The 18627-nt window shown below is 38.7% G+C and overlaps 1 protein-coding gene across 17 annotated transcripts in view; it reads right to left on the bottom strand.

Moving 5' to 3' along the window:
* Positions 1–18627, bottom strand: part of LOC108427443 (adhesion G protein-coupled receptor L3-like) — a 444945-nt gene that overhangs the window by 136376 nt on the left and 289942 nt on the right. For all 17 annotated transcript variants that reach the window (XM_037533074.1, XM_017697583.2, XM_017697582.2 and 14 more), the window contains one exon: positions 2933–3280. In XM_037533074.1, the coding sequence (XP_037388971.1) occupies positions 2933–3280 (348 nt within the window). The remainder of the gene's footprint in view (positions 1–2932; positions 3281–18627) is intronic.

Genomic DNA, 18627 nt, shown 5'->3' with positions numbered 1-18627 from the left:
TCTTCGTTTATAGAAGTGTGTAATAAAACTTTGGGCCTGCCAGTGAGCCCTGGACTGGGTTGCACCAAGTTTGTCTAAGTTTATACTTAAGTTTGGGTGCTAAGTCTTTACTAAGTCCTCAATTACAGTTAGTTAGTTTCAAACTATCCTTTAACAAATCTGATTGCACTGCAAATCCTGTCTTAACAAGCAACAAATAACTAAAGCATCTGTCGCTTTAGCGTGACGACAACATGCTCAGACCCAATCAGTAAACCTGCTGCCATGGAAACGCGATATCAGACCTTTTCAAAAGAAAAATGACTTAGCCTAGAGGAGAGCAATGTGCACAAGTTCAACTTAATAATAAATCTAATTATCTACAGCCACTGTCTGTTTATTCTTGAAAACAAATGAAAACAGATTAGCTTTTTAAACGACAGTTTCTGGCTGCTGACACAACAGCAAGCTCGGTTTAGCTGTTTGGGCAGCTGCTGTGTCTCACTGAGCTGGAGCTGTGGGTGTTACAGCTACTGTAAGTAAAATTGTTTAGAATTTTTATCTTAGTTATCTCATCTTAGAACTCATGTCCAGAATGTGTGCTGTGTTGGTGCTGCACTGTCGTGTCTATTTACTGTGTTTAATGTCTGTTTAATTTATCATATTATTTTTTATAATATAAATGACAAATGATTTTATATTTATAGCTTATATATAGCTTATATTATAGCTTCTTTGTTTGTACACTGTCTGCACGTTCACACTTTGTACTTTTTGTTCCTTGTTGCTCCGTGTTGTTCCTGGAGGAACATAATTTCACTCCACTGTGTACTTGTACATAGATGGAATGACAATAAAAGCCTCTTGACTTGAAATTAACCAAAAAACTCATGTTTTTAGTTTCTTTTGTGTGTTTTCTACATGGTTTCTGATGGATTCCCCAACACTTACGCCTGCTCAGGGGTGTAAATATTTAGTAGCTACTAAGCTCAACATTAAAATTAGTTTGAGGGATGCGACCCATTCTGATTCAGTAATGCATAAACTGGCCATTTAAGGCGTTAAATGGGAGTTCTTCATATATGACTTCTTAATATTTTCTGCATAATCGAGTGGTTAAGGTTTAAACCCAGGATGGGGAACTAAGGGCAGAGTTTGGTGATTTCCCGTCTCTAGCACCTCAGCTAAACAGTAATATGCTGATGATTTAAATCTCCCCGCCCCTGGGTTTATGTAAAATGCTCCCTTCTAGTAAGTGCTTACAATTGTTTAATGAGGATAACATTAAAATGCGACTGATACGCAACATATTCCTGTTCATATGTGCTCTCTAACAAGGTAGCTTGTGATAAAATGTATCGTAGCACATTCACTGAGCACAACACGCTCACTGGTGGTTTTGAACAGTAAATAAAATGGCTATATTTGCACTGTAGCCATCATTCTGTCTGGTTCTTATCATCCACCACCAAAAGCACTAGGGGAGTCTCTCTCTCTCCACTGATCCACTTCATACCAAACCACTCTGAATTGCTTTATTTACATCTTTAATGATTACCTTATGTAGAAAGTAAAAAAAAAAGGAAATATTGAATTCTGTCAGTCTCTAATGCTTCCCTTTCTGTGTGCATGACTTTTTTAGACTTTCAATCAAGAGACGATGGATTTGATAAGGTGCATTAAATTCTCGCTCTGTGCAGCATCACTGCCTGTTAGCTTCACTATTACTCACACAAACACAATGCTGACATATTGAGTGTTAATTTGATGTCACTGCCGCTCATCACCTCAGTCAACAGAGCAAAGAAAACAGACAATCAGCACAAACAAACAATAAACAAAGCCCCAGGTAAAACAGCCACCTCCTCTCTGTCTGACATTTGTTACTGAAAATGAGCAACAACAACAACAAAAACAAATAAACCAGTCGTCCACAAGCACGATCACTCAGACATTTTGGAGCCTGCAGAATCTGCTTGTCTGGTCAAATATATATTTATTCATGTATATTAAGTTAGATTGATATGAAGTTCACAAATATTCAGAAAATATATTTGGAGCCTTGAATGGAATGAAATTTGCCTTGACTAATTAACATGCTCCCATATATATGGCATCCTTCGAGACTGAAGCTTAAGATAGATTATTGACTAGTTATCCATTGCCACAGCCGTACCATCTTTCTGCAGGCCCCTTAGTGGCCCCCTAGTGGCCAGTTCCCCATATTAGGTTAACACGGACGCTGCTGGCTCTCTGTTAAGCTGCTAGTGAACAATGAGGAGTGAAAGGAGGGGAGTGAGAACCCCCTTCTGCAAAAACAATTCACACCTCTATAAAAAGATGGACAATTCTGAGATAAAATGAACAAATCCAGCTTTCTTGACATGACAACATAAAGAAACAGCAGTTAAAAATTATGCAATAAAACAAAAAAAAAGTTTAAAACTTTTGACTTGCTGACTCATCTCCAAAAATCAAAACTATGTTTGCATCTGGTTTTATAAAACAGACATCTTTCCATATTAATATCGTCCATCAAAGCTTCTGAAGTAAAAAAGCATAATTCAACCGAAGGACTTCTTCCACATGAAAACAGCATTTTATGCCTACTGTCAACAGGATATAGTGAAGGCTCAATATGTTGTTTGACCAACCACAATATAAACATTTTATTTTATCATAACTTACTGAAAGCTAATAAAAGTAATAAGTATCATTAACAATGTGGGCTTAAAAGCATTAGTAATGTACCATAGTCAGCATAATTCAAGTCTTATGCCTGGAAAATGCTTGTGGACAGACCACTACAAACCTTTAGATAAAACTATTAGATAAAACTCACATATTATAGGCAATTTTATTATATGATGTCTGTTGCCCACCAGATGGGGTTGGGCAGTTTGAAAGACCCTGTGAAAGACTCACTGAAATAAACATAACATTCAGACATTACCTATAGTTCCAGCAGGACATGGCTGCATTGCAACGAGGCCTTGCCGTGTTTTGGGCCAGGTAAGCTCTGCCTCCACAGTGGGATTACAGAACTCCACAGCGACGTTGGGCAGTATGGAGGAGGGTGGGGGACGAGTGCTGGACTCTGGGACTGCGCCCCCTGCAGGCTGGAGCTCTGTGGTGGTACTGCGTGGGACAGTGGTGGTCAGCGCTGGAGACCTTGTGGTGGTGGTTTTGGCCGTCATGGTGGCAGTGGTGGTTGTCGTGGTGGTCATAGAGACTGTAGTGGGGCGGGTGGTGGTCCTGGTGGTCGTGGTGTCCATCAAGATATGAACGGAAGATGAAGACTCTGAGGGAGGAAGGGGAGAGCAAGTGAGAGGGGGCAGACATTAATGTTTTCTAGATCACCCACAACTGATCAACTCCAACGTCACCCCAAGCTAGATCTTCTTCTGGCCAAGCAGAGGTTTTGCCAAGTCTTGGGTTTGATTAACAGAATGCGAATAGATGCCACTGCAGATGTGGATGTTATAGTACCCAGAGAGACACTGGCTGTTTGGAGTTATGTTAACAAATCAATAAGAGTGTTGAGCACCACAGTTAATCTTTATTGCTTTATTGTTATTGTATATACACATAGACATATATATATATATATATATATATATATATATATATATATATATATATATATATATATATATATATATATATATATATATATTTTAATGGTGTTAATCAAATCTTCAGCTTAGGATGTATGAATGTAGAAAATTCTTGGTATATTGACTAAACCCATTCAAAAAAGGACAGTTGTCAAATATAGAGTAAGAGTAAAACCACAGTGAGAACATGATCATACATTTACAAATCCAACAACAATCAATTTTAAAGTGTACTTCGTCTGACTTTGTCAGTAAATCAGCTTGTATTTAGTCTAGCTTATCACTCACTAAGTCATGAATCTTTAGATGAAATATTTTGTATCACATACATCTAACAATCTAATATAAGCATCAAAGTCTACAAAAAAGCCTATAAACAGGCCTTTACATGAACCACAAATTTTAAAAAGGAAAGCAAAAAACAAGAATGTACAGAAATTCTGACTTTGCACATTTCAATTGTACAGTGTATAAAAAATGCTGGTGACCATCTCTGTGAAGCACAAGGTTATGCCTAACCACCACACCTGCACACTGGCTGGAAAAAAGGAGCTGAAATTAATTTAGCCAGCAGCACTTTATGAGGCTGCTTCTTATACTGGGCCTTAGAGAAAGACAGAGAAAATGAGAGGGGGTGAGAGAAGAACAGGAGAGGTGAGAAGGAATCAAAACAAAGCAATAAAGCAAGTAAAAAGGCCAGCCAGTGGCTATCAGGAGCAATTAGGAAATTTTTACTGTAACAGCAATTATATCTGACTACAATCGTTAGAACAGCCACATACACACAAGCACACACACAAACATCCACCAAACACACAGACAGACACAGCATTACAGGAGAAGACACACTTCACTTTCAGGGTGGCTGTTTGGGGACAAAATTAAACAACCATGAATCTTGTATCAAAGCCTTGAGGCTCGACCTGCAGATAAAGACACACTATAGCAAATGTGCATGTACTAGTGATGCAGTAATAACACAGTACACCAACCTAAACATTATCTATTCACTGACAAACACCATAATTTTCCAAAAACACCATCATTCTCCATTAAACATCATCATAATCCATCAAATACGATTTTGCTTCAAATATCAACAAATACCAATATTTTCCAGTATACGCAGATATTGTCTGACAAACAGCATCGTCCTAAAAAAAACTCTAGACACCATCATTCTCCAACAAATGCCTTTGCTCTCTAAAATGCATCAACAATCTAAAGCGAGCACCATTGTTTTTCACTTAAACACCAGTATACCCAAGAAACATAGACCAAATAGCATCGCTCACAAACACTAACACGGTCCAAGCAGCAAAAACTTACAACACCAACATTCTCATCTCATCACTCTCATCAAACACACCACTTGCAATTAAACATTCTCCACCAAGCATTGTTATTTTCCACCAGATCCTAGCAATTCCCAACACCATTATTCTCCAAAGTATGATTATGATGATTAAGAAGAAACACAATAACTCTTCAACACCAACACTAGCTTTCAAACGCCATCATTCTCCATTAAACACCAACATGCCCTAACACCATCATTCTTCATCAAACAACAGCATTCTCCTACAGACACATTTTCTCCATTAAACACTAACATTCAACATTAAATTAAACAATATTAAACACCAATGTTATCCAATATCAACATTCTCTATCAAACATCATAATCATCCAACAAACACCAATATGCTCCAACACTATAATTCTCCATCAAATACCAGCATTCCTCTACAAACACATTCTCAACATTCAACATTAAATACCATCATATTCCACCAAACACCAATTTTATCCAATAAAAATCAGCTCTCGTCATCCTTACCCAACAGACACCAACATTCTCCATCAAACACTAACATGCCCTGATGCCATCATTATCCATTATCAAACACTAACATTCAACATTAAATATTATCATATCCACCAAATGCCAATGTTACTCAATAGCAACACTAACCAACACCAGAATTAGTCAAAATACCAAAATTCTCCAACAAACACCAACATTCTCCAAACACCATCACTACACAACAAACACCAACAATCTCCTTCAAACATAAACATTCCCCCAAAAATACCAACATTATCCAATAAACACAGATATTCTCCATCAAACACCATCATTACCCAAAAAACACCAACATTCTCCATCAAATGCCAGCATTTGCCATTAAACACCAACATTCCCCAACACTGTTATTCTGAATCAAACACTAAAATTCAACATTAAATAACATCATATTCCACCAAATGCCAATGTTACCCAACAAACATCAACACTCTCAGACACAGATCATTACCCAATAAACACCAACATTCTCCATTGCATACCATACTACTCCATTAAACATACTCTCTAATGCCAGCTGTTGGCTATATGATGTTCCAGTTACACAACTGACGAGCCAAATTAAAATAGCGCTCTGGGCTTCAGTCACACTGTCATATCTGAACACCACTGACCGTCCTGTTAACCTCCGTCCACTTTCATTCAGACATTTCTGATGTGCTGGATGAGGTGAAGAGCACTTTAATCCACACCCAGCAGCAGTGATTGAATGAGACAATCAAGCAGAATGGATAATTTGTGAAAATACAGGAAATTTCAGATTTGCCAGTGACGTGGAGTGAGACAAGAGATAATAAACATGTTTACTTGAGCGCCGAGTGTGTGTACGAGAGCGAGGAGTTCTACAGCTAACGAGAATGAGGCTTGTGTGCGCGCGCGAGTGTGCGGAAAACTCCGGCACGCTGTACCGCTTCCTACCAGACACGCCGTTCGCACACTTGTCTCTGGAAAGTGCTAATTACAACGCTTCCATCTGTCTGGTGACCATATGCAAGCTTGAAAAGAACAGCTACAGAGAGAGAACGGGCTCGCAAATTCACAGAGACAGAGCGAGAGAGAGAAAGAGAATGAGTCTCCAGAACCGTGTTGTGGAACACAGCCATATGCTTGGAAAAAGATTACCAGAGGAAAATGGATTCTTAATGAGTAATCTACGGGAAATCTCTCATCCGAGAGACCAAACTTTGCAATTTCACATCTAGCCTATCCAAACCATTATTATACACCATTAAGGCTCCCATTTTTTTTTTCACTACAGTTACAAAACACTGCAAAGCATCTCTAAATAGCTCATCCGACAACATCAACCACACACAAGCCTGCCTGATCTCTCCCCAGAGGTGGGCAGAGTAGCCAAATAACTGTACTCACCTGCACACAGTGAAATAGGAAACTTAAAGTGATGTACAATGCTGCTTTTATTCATCAGACCTTTTATTCAGCTTATTTTCATCAGACCATTTATTTTGCTTTGCTTTGTTTCATTCAAAGTAATACTGAGCGCTTCATCCAAAAATGTATATTAGAATATAATTAAAAGTTTTGAGGTTCTAAATCAGTGAAGCAGCGATAGTGAAGTATCTAAATACACTGAAGTAAGTATCTTGTAGATGTTCTGATATATTACTTACATTAAGTAGATTTATTGGTAATATGTTACTTTCATTTCGCAAAAGCTAACCCAATCTTGCCAAAGCCTAACCCTAACCTGACCCTAACCTTAACCTCACCCAGACCCTAATCCTATCCCTCATATCTTGTACTAAGACTCTGCCGAGTGTTTGCTTCATCTAAAAGTACCACTCAAAATAAAGTGCCCCCTTATTCGGGAATGTCCTTTCACTTTTTAATAAGAACCATTTTTAACAATCCAAAACTTTTATTTTTAATGCGCAAAGTATTGCTTTGTAGTAGTAGCCCTGTGGGCCCAGAAAAACTGAGCTAAATGTTGTTTCACATCCTAATGTGTACAAGGCTGAGGTTGGCTTAGTATTCAGCAGCTTTTTGTTAGAATGTTATGTTCCACTTTAAATGGAGAAGCAGTTACATTCTGCCGCCTGTAAAAGTGTCTGAATGTAACTGCATCATTTATGGTAGAACAGGAAATTCAAATAAGAAGCCAACTTTAGCTTTGCCGAATTTCTCAAGTGATTTGTCTCATACGTGTATTCCATATACAAACAGAACATGCTGGAAATTTGGAAAATATTACCATCATTCACCCTCAGCACCAGCTGGTCCACGGCTTGTTTCATGCACAAGACCCAGGCAATGCAGTGGGTGGCATGTGGAGTCCATCCCCAAAAAGGCTAGTCGTTACCTTATTTCTGCTGCCTCTCAAGCAACGTGGACCACAGCAGATGCAGTGGACTAGACAGTGGGGGTGATGGAGGGTCTGCTGCACTTTTCACTTGAAACACCAAAAAAGGTCAATCAGACTAAGGTTAGCATGGTGTGCCCTGTTTGAATGGTATGTTATCTGTGCTTATTTAGCAAAGCCAGAGAAAAGTCACAAAGTCTTGTAATTTAGTAGCTTTAAGTAATGAGGCTATAGTTGATTGTGCACATTAACTTTGCTCTTGTTTTCCAATAAAAATGTTAGCACATAGACGTGTAAGGTAGCAAGGTAGGCTAGAAGAAACTCTATGTTCAATGACAAGAAATGCTTGGCAAATACAGTCGTATGCAGGTTGCAACACCCCTGGTCAAACTACATGTTCTGTTGATTTGAAGTGAAAATAAGATAACACACCTCTACAGAGAACACAATTAAATGTGGCCTTTTCTGTAAATATTAGAGCAGAATTTCCAATACATTAGAAAAAATGAAAAATAATATAAAATGTGCCATAACTTTTTTGGACAGGTCACATTTTATCTTTCTTCACTGTGTTAAAATCAGTAAACGAACAGTAATTGTACTTTAAAATGAAGAAACAGAACAGTACAGAAACGTGTAGAGGACCTTCAAATCAATAAATCAAGCTATTTGACCAGGGTGCCCAAACTTCTGCATACAACTGTACAGACCACTACAAATAATCAAAATGTGATGTTGAGTAAAATTAATAGATTACAGGCCTGATTCTGCTGCCTATCAGACAATATTAGGCCTGCATCCATTGTAAAGATATTGCATGGACCGATGCTCCATCTACATTCTGACTGTTTTATCTTTGCTAAATATATACGTAGCATTATAACGGTGCTCCATCTCCATAAAATTCTCATTCTAATGATAATTAGATGAGTTATAATGGTAATTTTCCCCAGGGTCCTAAACTCCTCCACACACCTGCTGTCTGTGACTGATTAACTCATCATACAGGAGCTCACAACAAATGCAGGATTTAGTGAAGCCCTGAGCCACAGGGACCGGATCACAGCACTTTCCCCACTCCTCTCTTCCTCTGTCTCTCGTGCGCTGTTCATTTTCATAGCTGGCTAGCATTTCAAAAAACACAACTGCTCCGATTATCAGGATTGACAGGGAACACCAATTATTCTGTATCGTTCTGTGATGGCGGTTTCTCGTCCCAGGCAAGAGCTCCAATCCAGTCGATTTAAAGTGTTCAGGCTGCCTTAATTACCATCCCTTCTACTCCTCTTCCAGCAGCGAGGAAATTAAGACACCTTTCCTTCACTGCTAGAAAAAGTCTCATTACAGTGAAAAGTAGGCCCCGCTGTTTTTAACGACTTGTCATTCCCAGGAAGGAGCGGTCTAAAGTTGTTAACTTTTAATTACTCCACCACACAGTTTATTTTTCGGTCGGTCACCACAATCCTTACTTTGACATTTGGACTTGGCTAGTATACGAGCTCAAAGCTAGATTTTGTTTCAGTGTTGTGTGTCAGCTGGCTTGAGTCACCATCAGTAGCAATGCCCTTCTTCTGGGCAACAGCATCACTTTAAACCATAGCTTGTCAGTTTATATAGAGCGATACATGCAGCAGTCACGGCACAGATCGCTGATCCAATGAACTGTGGGGTAAACCCGAGCTGCTCGACATGTGGGCTAAATTAGGTCAATTACTGTCTGGCCAGAGTTTGTTTCTGGGGCTGAACTCTACTACAAGGGCACATGGTTTTCTGTACTTATGTTTGACATCTGCCCCTAGACTTTAAGAGCCGACAGACGCAAGTTACGAAATACAATATTAAGATTATTCTACTAAAAGAGAAGTCAAAACAGTATTAGTATAATACAAGAGGATGTGTAATATGTTTTACATATGTTTTACCCATGAACTCTAAAGTTTACACTAAAAACAGGAGACACAGCTACAAAATCAGCTACATAAACACTAACGTGGATAATACTGAATGTAAGACAGTCAGATCTGGTTAGCACTATGCATTTATTCGCTGTTAAGACATGTTAGATGGTAACTTTCAAACACGAAAGCTGATGTGAAGACCAAATACAAAAGATGACACCTTTAAGAAATTAGCTACACAAATACTGAAAGTAAGACGGTCAGACTTGGCTAGCACTGTGCATTTATTCATTGCTGGACAGGTTTGCATTTTTCAGTAGCTTTCAAACACGAAAGCTGATGTGAAGACCAAGAGATGACACCTTTGAGAAACTGGCTACTTCACTGTAAAATGCTAACAAGCACTGTGATCTGCTTATAGCCTAGTTAGCACTACACTATCGATCACTCTTAGTTCACACTTTTTGGTGAAGGTTTCGAGTTCTTTTTTGAAATTGGTTTTGGGCCTTTTTAAGATAAATTATTTCCTTTTCCTGACATTTGTATGTTTTTGAAACTAGCCAGGCCAGACTAGCACCAGGCTACACATTTTTTCACTGCCATGTGAGTGTGAAATTAATAGGGGGAGATTTTGATAGATAGAGTACCAGTCTGGCAGTAAAGGAAGGATTTCTTTTGTTTCTGACATTTGTATAACATGCCTCAAAGAAAGATTTTTTGGTTAGCAAATTTGACTAGCAAATATTTTGTTTCCTTAGCTGAGCTTTGTCAGAGGGGAATTTTTACCCAGCAGCCCAGTCCCAGGTCTTCCCAAGCTGGTCTAAACTGGGTTATGCCGGTCTGGTGCTGGTTTAGCATTCCAGAATCCAAAACACCACAATATATGTTGGTTTTGCTGGGGACCATCTATGCTATGCTAGTTTTCTAGCATGGTACTGCCATTTCTATCCATTTTCTTTAGCAGCAAGCCCTATATCTTACTTTACCTTTAATGACTGCTGACAGAGGCCTTAGTAGTCACTAAAAGTAATGTTAAAACTATACAGAAGCCGAACCTTTACAAAAATAAGCCACTTCAGCTGCAAAAATGCTAGCATGACTAAGAGTGAATATAATATGTTAGCATTTTTGGGTGTAGTGTTCTGCTAAGTTGCCTGTATAAGATGCGTCTGGGGTGATTTTGAGAGAAACATAACATCACAATAAGCACTGGTTTGCAGAACAAGCATGACTTTCTGTTTCTAACAATTGTATAACACAACATGACTCACAAAAATGTTAGCAAGACCAGAGAATGCTTAGCCTGTTTAGCTGAGGCTAGTCACACCCTGTAGGTGGGATTGTGTGAGAGTGGGACATAATGCTAAAGCGAGCGCCATCCTTATCCATTTCCTTCAGCAGCAGGCCTTAAATCTCTCACCTTGGGGCTAGCGCTAGTGATTAGCATTAGAGGCTAGCTTCAGAGTGGCAGTGAATCAAGAGGAGCAGGGTGATGCTAATGCAGTGATCTAATGTGACATGATACAGCGGTAATGACCTGAGCCAGGCCGCTGTTTACGGCTTAATTGCTCAAGCTGCCTCCATTAGACAGCCCAGGGCAAAGGAGAGGGTGTAAAGTACGCAGAGACACACATACGCATACGCTCGCTCTCAGTCATACATACATCAGCAAGCACTCATGTTGCTGTCATTACATCACTTTCATGACCATGCCTGCCACGTCTTTTTGCTGTACAATCATTTTACATTGGTTGCCTTTTCTGCTTCTCAAAATCCAAATCATCACAAAAACAAATATACACTCATTAGTCCATCAAAGCTCACTCCATATCTCAGATGTCCAGGTTCAGCATTCTAGTGCAAATCTTTTTTCAATATAAGCTTCTAGACAGGTGGTCTTCTCACAGTGGAAGGATGGACAGAAATGCCTGCGGATGTTTTCAGATCTGAATCAAGAGCGGAGCTTGATTTTCTCCTCTCTCTCAAAGATGAAAGCTTCGAGAGAATAGTTTATCTGATGTGGACAGTGGCCTATCAGGACTGGCACAGTGGCTGGGGGTCCCGTTTTCTCTGTATCGTTTTGGAGGCCACTTTGATTTTGTTCATTGTCCTTCATCATTATTAATGAATACATTGTACACAATGACCACTTTGAAATTAAATAAATGAAAAGCACACACACACACACACACATGCATGCACACACGCACATGCGCGCACACACACACACAGACACACACGTTTGTCTTGCTATACATATGAGGACATCCAACTTCTATTGATTTTTTTTGTTATTGTAGCTAAATTAAACTGCACCTGAACCTAACCCTTACCATATCCTCATTATCCAAAAGGCCATTTTTCTGCTCCTTTAGATTGAAAAAAAAGAAAAAAGAAAAGTAATTGTGGTGAAAACAACACATGCTCAAGTGAGGATCAGCAAACTGTCCTCACTTAAACAAACATTTCATATATTCCCATCAAAGTGAGGGCATGGGGTCCTCAAAAGTACACACTACAAGAACACACACACACACACACACACAAACACACATACATACATATATATGTATACAGGTTTAGGATGTAATTGGAAAAATGTATTGAATGTACAATAATTTGTATTTAGTTGTTAGACAAATATTTCTAAAACACCCTGTATATACACAAACACACACACACACACACACACACACACACACACACACACACATGTATATATATATCATATTATATATATCAAATTATAAAAATCATATATATATATATATAGGGCGGCACAGTGGCGTGGTGGGTAGCGCTATCGCCTCACAGCGAGGAGGGCCAGGGTCCACTCTGTGTGGAGTTTGCATGTTCTCCCCGTGTCTGCGTGGGTTTCCTCCGGGTTCTCCGGTTTCCTCCCACAGTCCAAAGACATGCAGTCAGGCCAATTGGACATGCTAAATTGCCCCTAGGTGTGAGTGTGTGAGTGACTGTCTGTCTGTCTGCCCTGCGATGGACTGGCGACCTGTCCAGGGTGTATCCTGCCTTCCGCCCGAAGACTGCTGGGATGGGCTCCAGCATCCCCCCGCGACCCTGACGGAGAAGCGGCTTAGAAAATGGATGGATGGATGGATATATATATATATATATATATATATATATATATATGATTTTTAAAATACCTGCTGCCCTTTAGCTTGTGTATAAATTTCATGAAGAATGGACCAAAAGAAATTACCCAAATTTGACTTACATTAAAAGTAAAGTTTTTTCCTTTTCCTGTATTCTCATCTTTTTAGATACAAGGTTTTCTTCCAACAACAGCGTTATAGATATACTAACTGACCAATGTCACCTTATTTGTTTAAATCCAATAAAAGCAGGTCTCTCATCTCCACATGTCATGCATTTGGATCCTTCCATGCAGTAAATAGGCTACATCTCCCAAGATCCTCTGGAGTCTCACATGACTCCATACTCTCCACCCCAAACCTATCAGAGATCTCAGTCCCCTGATTATTGATGTTCCACACCTGCGTTCTAGTCAGCTGACAATTAGGCTAGACTATTTAAGCCCGGGCTTTAGGTAGTTACATTGTGAAGTATTGTTTCATTGAGACTTACTGAGCGTTCTTCTTATGTACTGTTTGTTTTTGTGTTTTGACCTCCTGCTCTGTTCTTTGACTTTTGGATTTTTGCCTTTTCCCGTTTGGTACCTCTGCTTGTGTTTTTGGCCTGGATATTGATTACACTGCTGCTTTACCCTTTGGACATTGGTGATTTGTTTCTTAATAAATCACTTTTGCATTTTATTTGCGTTCGTCTGCAATTCTGTCTGCATCACACCACCAAATGTTGACCTTCATTCCAAAGCCAGTCCATTTATTTCTATAATCACTTTCAGTTAATTGAATAATTAATGCATTTGATTGATTCGTATGTCATCACACCTGGCTCCTCTGCGAAAGGAAGGTGGAAAATCTGTGCAGACTGTGAAGAGTATGTTCATGATCCGAAACCGGATACATGTTATCATTTGGTTAATGTCCAGAATATCCATTCGACTAGACAACACAGCCCAATTCTCCCCAAACAGCTTTCAGCTTTCATACACTGCTCACAGAACCATTTAATCCATTAAGTCATTATCAGAAGCACTGTTATTACTGTTGATAACAAAAGCTTGCTGTAATTTCATAGAAATGATTTCTTACTTGAAGCTTAATTGAAGAAATTGTGTGTAGATTCTAGACTTTCAATCCATACCACATTTGTGTTTGTAAGTAGAGGATTGGAAACGGAAGTTATCGATGTGTGCTCAGTGTTTCAGAAAGAAAAAAAAATCCTTTACATTTTTGCCACATCGAAACAATCAGGAAAAAAAAAGCAGTCTCGATCCTGTAATTGAGACACTTTGTGTCCCTAGCGTTTACAGATATATTACACATAAAAACATGTTAGGGTTACAATTTATTAATATTTTAAAATAAAACAAGTTATTTTAACAGTTACACCTTCTTCAATCAAATTAGCAATATTGGTTTTAAATCAATTCTATAGAATTCCAAGCACCACAGAGGTGCTTGTCCTCACACTCGTGTGTAAAGGGTGAGGCCATATTTTGAGGTAAAAAAAATGTTTTTCTGCTATTTTAACTGCAATAATCTATACATGACTATGAAATATATTATTTAAATGACATAAAGAAAACAAACGCCAAATAAATATTACAAAATATATAACAAGCTGTTAACAAGGTGTTTCTGTTTGACCAAAAAAAAAAATCTATTTTGAAATAAAAATCACACTGATGACATCACTTGACTTCTCTTTACCGATTTACTGAAGACCTGTGAAAAAAGCACACTGTAAATAAACTGTGTCTACTTAATTTTAACATTTAGCTCATGATGTCATATGAGGCTTTGAGTTGGAGTCACTGGTGTGACCTACTTTATTCTGAGGTAATTGTGAATTAAGTGGATTACAAATGACATATTTCAGTGGACTGACAACATGTGGTTTGATGCTGTGTAGCAGACATTTTGCAAAATGCATTTTTCATTAAAAATGTCTCTGGTGTTACCTTTCCTATGTGTAACACCAATGATGATCAGTAACACCAGTGACTCCTAAGGTAAGAAGGTAAAAATGTTAGTTAGAAACAGCTCTAGACCCCTAAGACTAACTGTCATAAAATAAATGCTAAACAGAGAGAGAAACAAAGAGAGAGAGGGGGGAGCCTAAAAAAAGATAAAAAGATAGAAAGGGTGAGAGAAACATAATTAATGAGAGAGAGAGAGAGAGAGATAGAGAGAGAGAGAGAGAGAGAGAGTGAGTGAGTGAGTGAGAAAGAGGTATTATGTGTAAACTGTAATTACTTCATTACTTTGAGGTGCTCGATCCTGAGTCTGAGACCTGAACTGTTAAAGAACACTGTGAGCTCTGACACAGTGTGTGTGTGTGTGTGTGTGTGTGTGTGTGTGTGTGTGTGTGTGTGTGTGTGTCTGTGTGCGTGCGCATTTTGTTGCCAAACACACCACTGTGAGTGCCATGATCTGCAGATGGCAGAGATTAAAAGGTCTCAAACGCAAACAGAGACACAGAGAGAGAAAGAGAGAGAGAGAGAGAGAGAGAGAGAGAGAGAGAGAGAGAGAGAGACACTAAGTGTGTGTGTGTGTGTGTGTGAGTGAGTGAGAGAGAGAGAGAGAGAGAGAGAGAGAGAGAGACTAAGTGTGTGTGTGAGAGAGAGAGAGAGAGAGATAGCAACCATAATAATCTTCACAATCTTAAATCAGAGTCAGTTTTCAGTTGCATCACTCAGTGCTGTTCTAATGTCAGCGAGTCAGACATTAATTTATAGCTTCGCCAGTTAAAGGTGAGCATCTGATGGAAGTAAATGTTGAATCTGATGGAATTAAATGTTGGACATTTTGATCATTTTCCTGATTGGACCTTCACACAGGCAAAGTTATTAAAAACCGCGGACATTTAACCAAAGACGATATCTGTAATGTGTCTCAGAGCTGCACCCGAGGAAGGAATGGAGCCAGAAAAGACACAATAGAAACCTGGATTCATTTAATAGAATATATTTGAAATTGGGAAAAAAAATCTTTAAATACTGTATTTATTGATTTACTTACATACTAGGGACAATGCACACATCAACATAACACTAAATATGCCAAGGTTTAATATATGATGTTTTCAGCCTATTCACTTTCATCTGCTCCGGATTGAAAACTTAATTTTAATACTTTAGTGGTTAACGATTAATAGTCTTATTATTTCGCTCTAGTTCATTTTCATACAATTATGATCACATTCATAATTTCCTCAGTACATTGCATAGCGCTAATTGTGAAGCATGCTACATTAGTTGGGCTAGTCAAGGCTAAGCTGTGTTAACTATCAATAATTATTTCACATGTTGTCCAATTACATTCATTACAGTAGAGTACAAGTGTGGGTTTAATGCACGAGGCTAGATTCCATCCAAAGCAAGCCCAGTGGCAGATGGAAGGACATGGTCCTAATGCTAACTAACTAAGCCAAAATATTTTTCAGTACCACCACTACTTAACACTGTTGCTCTCTTCCACAGAAAAATAGTTCAAATGATATATTATTTCAAAATATTAATGTCTGTAAACAAAACTTATACAATAGTCAGATTATTTTCTTCACAATATCATTATGCTGAGCACTGGTTGCTAAATAGCATCTGCTTTACAGCTAATCAAAGCAAACTAGAATTTGGCTTTAGTACTTAGTCATAAGGGACCGTCTACAAAATGCATAACGTGGACATTATTCTTGATGAACTCCTTCATGTGTTCCACTGCTTTAGCAAAATGTTTTGATCAAAGTCTATTTATTGAAGTTTTACAATAGGCAAAATACAAACAATCCCACTCCCAAGTTCCACCCACTCCCACCCAGCCCTCAGACCTGCAACAAAACCTTGTATGCTGTGCAATATTTACATAAAACTAAAACACATAGCATTTTAAAATAAAATAACTACCTATTATAGGGTCAGATTCTCAGCCTCCATATTCTCCAGGAAAACTAAGAAGGGCTGCCAGGTTGTATAAAATCTCAGTACAGACCCTTGAAGAGAGTATCTTATCTTCTCAAGCTTGAGATATTGCATAACCTCTTTGATCCATTGAGAATAAGTAGGGGGATGAGGATCTTTCCACCTGAACAGTATCAGTCGCCTGGCTAATAAAGTGCAGAAGGCTAACATGTTGCCTTTATATGTACTTAGATGAGAGTATAATGGTAAGACACCAAATAATGCAGCATAAGCAGAGTAGTCTATTGAGATTTCTAAAATTCTCGAAAGAGTATTGAAAATAGACTGTCAGAATTTATATAGTTTTGGACACGTCCAAAACGTGTAACAAATTAGACATTATGTGTAATTTTAATAGTAATGTATGCACAGTACACACTATCAGAAGAACACTATTAACCATACCTTTATTTTCTTATATTCATAGAGTTGTTCAATATCTGGAGCAGGAAGTACAGTTCTGATTAAGTCAGAACCAGCATAAAAAAAATGTTCTTATTCTTGGTCTCTGTAATCATAAATCATAGGAAAAATCACAGGAACCATTAAAGGTTTCTGGGTCCCGGCAGTGTCCAAGAGTCAGTAATAGTATTGAGTGTTTTCCTGATGGGTCGGTATCACAGCGTAAAGGAATTTAATGGTTTAGCAGCTGTTCTAAAACTGATTCCAGATTCATTTAATGGGTTCCTAATGAGATCTAAAGGTGTCCCTACAGGAAACTAGTGGTCTCTAAGGGTAACCACTAAGCCAGTTCCCATTAGATAGTAAAAGCATCGGGTTTTGAAGTGTTTCTAATGGCCTTTTTCCGCAGAGATGTCAGACCTCAAAATGTCCGGCTGCACTTGCATCGCTGATCGTTCTTTTTTCTGATCCTGAGCAAACTCCACCTATGCCATTAGCTCAGGCTAACGAGGGATGAGAGGTGAGAGGCATAACTACTGAAGACTGCAGAGCTAACTGGACGGGGTCAGAAGGTCAGACTCAGGGGTTGGTGAGAAAGGTCACAGAGAGGGAACGGAGTCAGACTTAACAGGAGCATGAGGTCAGTTTAAGGTCCACACACACAAAGCACGAGGACTCCTCCTAAAGTCTTTACTGCACTAAATTGATTTTTCTAAGGCTGTCTCTCTCTCAAGCTTCACAAAGCTTAAAACTTGAATTAGCGTGAAACATACATGAAACTACATTCCTCCTGCGATTCACTGCAACAGACTCAAAACTATTGAGCAAATGCAGGAATGCATGGAACGTATCGCATGAACTCAACAAAATAAGCTTATTTACTTGATGGTAACCATGTTAGCTTTACCTAAGCTAGCTTGACCCAGATCAGCTTGGTAAGCTTGCTGTTAGTGTGAGTTATGTAGCGAGTTAAACTCCTCGCTTTATTCATATTACTTCACTTATTACAAAGCTTATTAGCTGGGAAAGTTAGCTAATCTAAATAGCTTGTCAGTTAGCATTGGCGGGGGTTTGAACATTGAGCATTTGTTCTGCTTGTTTGCCATGCTATTATCACATAGCTGGCTCTACACATTAACCCCTTAAAATCCCAGACTTATTACATACCAAGGCTTAGTATTCAGTAACTACAGGGACCTCAAGGCAAACTGGCTGAGCTTTTCTTAGGTTACAGATGTGTACTGAAACTTCGGGCCTGTCGATGGGCCCTGGATATGCAAGGGGTTAAGGGAAAGGTACAGGTTTAACTATTACAAAGCTGCTTTTTTGTTTGTTATGAATTTATGAATAACTGAATAACCACAAATACATCCTCCATTACAGCTGAATGTGGTCACCTTTCATCTGATTGGTCTAAACGTGCTCATGGCTTAGGCTAGGCTTTTGACTGCTTTGAGTTGACCTTCTTTCAACTTAGG

Source organism: Pygocentrus nattereri, chromosome 22, assembly GCF_015220715.1.
Source record: "Pygocentrus nattereri isolate fPygNat1 chromosome 22, fPygNat1.pri, whole genome shotgun sequence".
In the NCBI taxonomy this organism is placed as follows: Eukaryota; Metazoa; Chordata; class Actinopteri; order Characiformes; family Serrasalmidae; genus Pygocentrus; species Pygocentrus nattereri.
This window is presented reverse-complemented; position numbering and strand designations above follow the sequence as displayed.